A 6,661-nucleotide genomic window follows, 5' to 3' on the forward strand; every position below is an offset into this window, starting at 1 on the left:
ATGGGCCCTATGGGAAAGAAACAGAGTAAGCTGGGGTGGGGTCATCTGGTTCTATCCAAGAGGGTTACCTGAAGCTTGAACAGACCTTGGCAAAATAAACATGAAGGTCCTGCCAGATCTAAGAGGCTGAGGAAGGAGTAAGCAACCAGCCAGAATACACATGCATTCTCACTGTCAAGCAACCTGAGCTGAGGAATCCTGAGCAATGGAGGTAGGAGGTGGAAGATGCAGGAGTGAAAGAATGAGCTTTAAATGTGTGCCAAGTCTACAACAGCACTGAAGCTAGATTACCATGAACTATTCAAATAAATTTTACTGCTAGTCTTTCCCCTCTTCCCTTCTTCTTTGCCCAGTGGGGGAGGGGAGGGTGTTAAACTAGGACTGGCAAGACAAAGCAAGAAGAATAGAAAAGCCGAGTCAGAAGAAAAAAGTCAATGATGTCCCCCTTCCCCGATTATTGGCTGGGAATGGGCATGGGGGAGAAGCTTCATCCTTAATTTAGGTTTGGTTTAGGGTTTTTATTTGTTGGCACTGTACATTTTATTTTTATTTTTTTAAAGATTTTTTTATTTTTAAGTAATCTCTACACCCAACATGGGGCTCGAACTCACAACACCAAGATCAAGAGTCACATGCTCTTCTAAAAGAGCCAGCCAGGTGCCTGGACATTTTAATAATCAAATTGAGACTTCTGCAATTTAGTTACTGAAGGACAATTTATATTTTCTAAAAGCAACCAGAAAAGCCAAGTTTATCTATGGGCAGAGGATGAGCCAGCCTCACAGAGTAAACTGAAAGGGACAGTGAGTAACACAAAAAAAGCTGTTTTATAATTGCTTTCCACAATTCTTGCTTTTCACCCTAATGCACTAAAGAGGCAACACAGTGGAGAGTAGAGAAGTACACAAATGTGATCCTACTAAACGTAACTCAGCCCATCCAGCTTCTCTGCCTATCCTGAGATGGTTCAGCCATTAACAGTCCCAGAAATTTGCCATTACATGACTCAAAAATCTAACAGTAATTCTTAAAATTTACTAAGAGTAGCCTAAATATAATAGATTCACTTTAAAGGCAGAGACTGTGTCCTGCTCCCTACTGTATCTCTAACACTTAGCAAAGCATCCCTTACATAAAAAGGTACTTTAAAAACTACTGTTCTCCTAAGAGATGGCTATGTTAGGTTCTAAGGAAACAGAATCTGAACAAATATGTCTGCAGCTGAATGGCTTTTTAGTTAAACATCTATTGAGTCTTACTATGTACAAAATTGTAATACAGATTACTTTCATCTTTATCCTTTCATAGCCAGCCAAGTATCTGGAAAATGCATGTATTTTCAATACTGTACTATAACAATGCAGGATACATGTGAAAAATTTAAACTTTGCTATTCAAATAGAACAATTACCGTATATATTTTTAGAGCGTTTCATAGAAAACTCTCAAAAGACATACAATAACAATGCTATTAAATGCAGACTAGTTTAAGAAGAGAGGAACATTTAAAAAAATATATTATCCAGTATTTCACTAATACTTTGTTGGCACAGATTCTCTCTTTTCAGTGACAGCCTGAATTAAGAGCCTACTATCTTAGTTGTAGTATCATCACCCCTCTTTTAAAGATTAGGAAACGGAGGCTCAGAATTTAGTGACTTGCCCAAGGTCGTATTACTAGTAAGCAGTAGGAGTTTTAAATCAAGACAGTCAGATTCCCAAGCCATGCTAACTATAATGCTGAAGAGTTGAGTATTACTGACTCATTACCAAAAGAAATAAAATCCTATTTTAATGATTATGTTTAATTTTGAAATATAAGCTAAGCTTCCAACCTACCTCTACTGATGTGAATTCATTAATAAACGCTTGATGAATGAAAATTCTATATAGTAGATACCAGTAAAGTTTCTAACAGTTGAAATATTATTCATGATATCATTTTTATGGTATAGTATTTACATGAAGTATATGTGACTGTAAAATTTGACAGTTTCCAAAATGATACATAAGGGAAGCATGTCTTATTGTATGTTTCAGAAACTAAAGGGTGTTGGCTGCAACAGAGTCCTATTATCTGATTATTTCATTCTCACATCTTATCTTAGTAATAAATGCAAGAGAAACCCTAGATATTCCAGTATAAGTCAGTGCTTCTCAACATGGGACGAGTCCTCACACCTCCCAGGGAACATATGGCAATGTCTAGAGACATGTTTATTGTCATGATGGTGTGTCATGCAGGTGTGGGGTGCCACTGGAATCTACTAGGTAGCACCAGGAATCCAGGAATGCTGTTAAACATTCTATAATGCAAAGGACAGCCCTGCCTGCTTCCAAGGAATTAGCCAAATCAAAACGCTCAAGTGCTAGGGCTGAGAAACTCTAGTATAAGGGATTAAATGTCCGAGGCACTTAGCAGAGGAGGTGGCATGAGTGTTTAGAGATTGTAACTATAAACACTAAATCAGAGAGTCCAGATAGCACTCAAGCCTTGACGAGCACTGGTATGGGGGCAGCTTCCTGCCTCATTAGATTTAAAGTGGGTAAACAGAACGTGACAGCAGCTTCTATCAATACTCTCACCTTTAACAGTTGTGAATTATTTTTCTGATAAAAGAACAGATAATTGAAAAAGCATAAGTAAAAAGAAAAGCAGCTTACTGGAGAGATGAGAAACCTCATTAAACTGCACAGAGTTCCACTACCAACTTACTGAGTGTTTCTATTACTTACAGTAGGAACCTAGAGGGTTATAATCTAAAATCAGAACAATGGGTGTTGTGGACACACCATAAGAAAGTCAGAATAGGGCGCCTGGGTGGCTCAGTCGTTAAGCGTCTGTCTTCGGCTCAGGTCATGATCCCAGGGTCCTGGGATCGAGCCCCGCATCGGGCTCCCCACTCCGCGGGAAGCCTGCTTCTCCCTCTCCCACTCCCCCTGCTTGTGTTCCTGCTTTAGCTATCTCTCTGTCAAATAAATAAATAAAATCTTAAAAAAAAAAAAGAAAGTCAGAATACATAAACATCCATGTGCTTCATTCTGAACATCATTATTCTGAAGAACAAACATGATTTCAGGAAACCTGGCTTTGAGCTCCCAAATGTATAAATGCCCTGATGATATACTATTGTTTCTTCTTGGGCCTTCCTTTCTCTGAATATGGGGACTGTCAGAAGAGGAAACAGTAAAAACCGGGCACAGAGCAAACTCTCAGACAGCACGGACCTAAAACAAAAATCAGAAAACAAAATTTCCCCCAGTGTTGCCTTGCTCTGCATGGCTGAGTTTTAACTCTTAGGTGCTTGCTCCTTTTCCTTTACTTTTCTGTTGGAGCCCTCACTCTTCAGTCCTTTCATGTTACTTCTCTTTCTACCGTCAATCATATTTTTTCACCTAAATCTTCTTTTTACCCTCTTTTGATCCCCATTTTCACTCCCAGTTCCTTTTTTCCAGCTCTGTTTTACTTTACCCTCTCAATAGTGTCAACTAGTACTGGAATTATATAATGGGAATTTTGGAGTTGAAAAGAGTCAGACTTCAGGGCTTACCTATTAGTAAACGCCCAGGATGCCCACCTCTCTTCATCATACCCACGCCACTAACAAGTGGTTAGCTGACTCAGCTTAAACACATTAAGATCACCTCTATTAACTTTCACACACCAGGAATCACCTGTTCGCAATTAAGGGGTATTGAAAGACTGCTGGTGAGATGTAAACAGAGCAACAGAATCAATCGATCTGAATTGCTCTTGCTTCACAGATACCAACTACTTATCATCAACATTAACTAGAAAAAAGCTCACCATCCTAAACTACAGTTGACCAAATCTGCAGGCTTAAGCTCTTTGAAAATTTATCTTTTGATAGACTGAAACATCTATGTGCAGACATATGATTCATCTAAGAAGGCTTGTTTGACATTTTGTCAGAATAAGGAATGACTCATTAAATCCCCCAAACGGCACGCAAAGTATGTTTTACCCTCCTACATTGCTCAGGTTTATTCTCCCCTTAAGTACATAAACAATAGAAGATACTGATTAATTGAGAAGATTCCGGGTCATGTTAGGTAAAAACGGTACTGTACTTCATACAGTAGTGTAAAGGCTCGTGGAGTCTGGGCAGATGCATGAACCCAAAACTAAAGTGATTTATTATCGTGCAATAAAAGAAGTAGATCCTAATTTGTTCTGTGCTGGCTTGCCCCTAAAGGGCAGCGGGGTGCAAGTCTCATAAACCCGGCCGTGCCATTGAGTTGTCTAGTTTAAATGAACATCTCCAGCGTTCCACAAGTTTGAACGGTTCCTGGAGCTTAGTCTCGGCTGTTGCTTCCCCAGAGAAGCCCCCTTCAACTGCCCCGGGCGGAGAGCGCGCAGCCTCCCAGCCCCGCCGCTGCGCGGCCCGCACGGGGTCCCCGCCGTGCCGACCCCGCCGCCGCGCCCTTACCTTAGTGAGCTGGGCGATTTTCTTGCTCATTTTCAGGTGCAGGTCCTGGCTATAGTCCATGCTGTGCCCCGCCTGCTGCGCGGCGGCCGGCGAGGGCGCGAATTTGGCCGCTCCGGCCGCCGAGCCGCCGTAATAGTGCGGCTGCCAGCTCATGCCCGGGGTCGCCATCTTCCCGACAGACCCCGGCCGGGGCACCTGTCCTCGCGCTCTGGGGGCGGCCCGCGGAGCAACGGCGTCTGGGAGGCAAAACCCGGGGCGGCCGCTTCCGGACCCGATCCCCGGTGTGTGTCAGGTGCGGCCGCAGGCGCCCTCCGGTCCACGACCCTCCAGTCACCCCCGTCCAGGGACGGGGCAGCCCCGCCGGATCGAGGCCGCAGGCGACACCCACGCGGGACAGACGCCAAGGGTCCAGCAGCACGGTCCCGGGCCCGGCCCGCTCTCTCCCGCTCTTCAGCTGACGTCTGGCGGAGGCGTCGTGGGCAGCGTGGCCCCGCGGGTCCTGCTCCCACCCGGCACCAGGGACCTAGCGAGACGGCCGCCGCCGGGGCTGCGGAGGGAGGAGGAGACGGGGCGGGCTGGTGCGGGGAGAGGCGGGGACATGGAGGAGGACTCGGTAGCCGCGGAGCTGCCGTTACCAGGGCGCGCGGCCCGCCGAGCTCGCGGGGACGGCGACGTCATTTCTCCGCAGCCAAGCCCCGCCCCGCGCCGCCGCCGCCAGCCCCGCATTCTCGCCGGTCACAGGCGCTTCGGGAGGGCCTGCCTGGACCTCGCTGCCAGGTGCTTCCCCCTGCGGTGGGGATCCCCAAACCCCCACCTGGGCGGTGAGCCCCGTGTGCCGCGCGTGCTGTTCTACGTAAAAAAAAAAATCAGCGAAAGAGAACGCGGCTATCTGTGGTCTTTTCGGTTTGCAGAACGCGTGCCGAATTACTGAGTCTTTCCACGCGCAACGTCGCGTGCACTGGGGCCAAGTGGCTCTTCCCCAAGAAGGGCGTCAAGCTCACATCCAATTCCCTCCCAAGGCCGGCCTCAGCACCTCGGACATGGTAATGAAATAGCCCGGAATACAATAATCCCTGCCTGGACCCTTTCAAACTCATACAGATATGATGGTCACAATGTACTAGGCCGATCACTGTCCTAAATTCAACGCCAGTATCTGTGTGTGGAGGGAGTACAACTCATCAATTAGTGTGGCACTACACTCCTACTTTTTCCCAGTCTTAATGGAGACCGAGACAATTATATATGAAATCTCGTTGGCTGGAAGTAAAGGGGAAAAACAGAAGATGTAACAAGATGCCAGCTCCTTAAGGATTTGGGGACTGGGCCAAAGTGTGTCATTACTTGTGCATTTTCACCTTTCTAAATGTGTTATTTCTTACTGATTGTCTCCTAACATCTCTACTCCTGTAGGTCAAATGATTTTTTTTTAAGTGTATCCTGTGTTGAAGTAAATCAGTTGTTTTAGGACAATCTTAACACAAACTTTAAAAATGTAGAATTGTACCTATTTTAAAAACTCTTTTATCCAGGCAGTTTTGCAGAACTGAATTCCCCCATGTTATAGTATGTGATTTCTCTTCAGCATGCAACTAACAATCATAAAATCTGACATTATTAACAAATCCAATTGGCAGCCAAATTATCATAAAGTGTCTGAGACAAAATCTAAACCAACAAGGTGAAGATTGAATAGCATCATGAAATACTTCCAGAATTGTTGGAATTCCAGAAAGGAAGACTGAAATTGGCTACATCTTTTCCCAGATGCTAGGTACTCAGTCCCCTTCCCCCCCCCCCATTCCTCCATCCCCAATAGACCTCCCAGAAAATAAGTTGTCTAGTTCCAAGGTTCTGAATGGAGCAGATGGCCAGAAACAAATATGCAAATTTTGCTCTGTTCTTAAGCTCTAATAATTCAATGAAATTAAAGAGAATTAGGAGTTAGTGTTATTCCATCAAATTCTAGGCATAGAAGATTCACAATCATTTTAGAATTCTTAGATCCTTTACATTCTAGGTGGAAACGTATGCTCTAAAGACTCCCCGTTTCCTTAAATTTTTATAACTAAGTCTTGCTAGGGCAACGAAGGTGTTTCTGGTTTTGTCTCTATGATATAGTGGAAAGAGCATAATACTGGAAATAAGGAGACCAATGTATAGCCTCAGCTGAGTCACTGAGGCTATTTGCCCCTCAAATGTGTCCTCTG

The 6,661-nt window shown here is 44.6% G+C and overlaps 1 protein-coding gene across 2 annotated transcripts in view; it reads right to left on the reverse strand.

Annotated features, from left to right (window-relative positions):
* Window positions 1-5,116, reverse strand: part of FAM184A (family with sequence similarity 184 member A) — a 102,903-nt gene extending 97,787 nt beyond the window's left edge. The window contains exon 1 of one of the 2 annotated variants that reach the window (XM_081828882.1): window positions 4,452-5,116. In XM_081828882.1, the coding sequence (XP_081685008.1) occupies window positions 4,452-4,619 (168 nt within the window). In that variant the 5' untranslated portion in view covers window positions 4,620-5,116. The remainder of the gene's footprint in view (window positions 1-4,451) is intronic. The other variant, XM_081828883.1, reaches the window with a different exon arrangement.
* Between the last annotated feature and the right edge of the window lie 1,545 nt (window positions 5,117-6,661).

The sequence above is a fragment of the Leptonychotes weddellii genome, chromosome 8 (genome assembly GCF_054177405.1).
Source record: "Leptonychotes weddellii isolate Sample4059 chromosome 8, ASM5417740v2, whole genome shotgun sequence".
NCBI classification, from domain to species: Eukaryota; Metazoa; Chordata; class Mammalia; order Carnivora; family Phocidae; genus Leptonychotes; species Leptonychotes weddellii.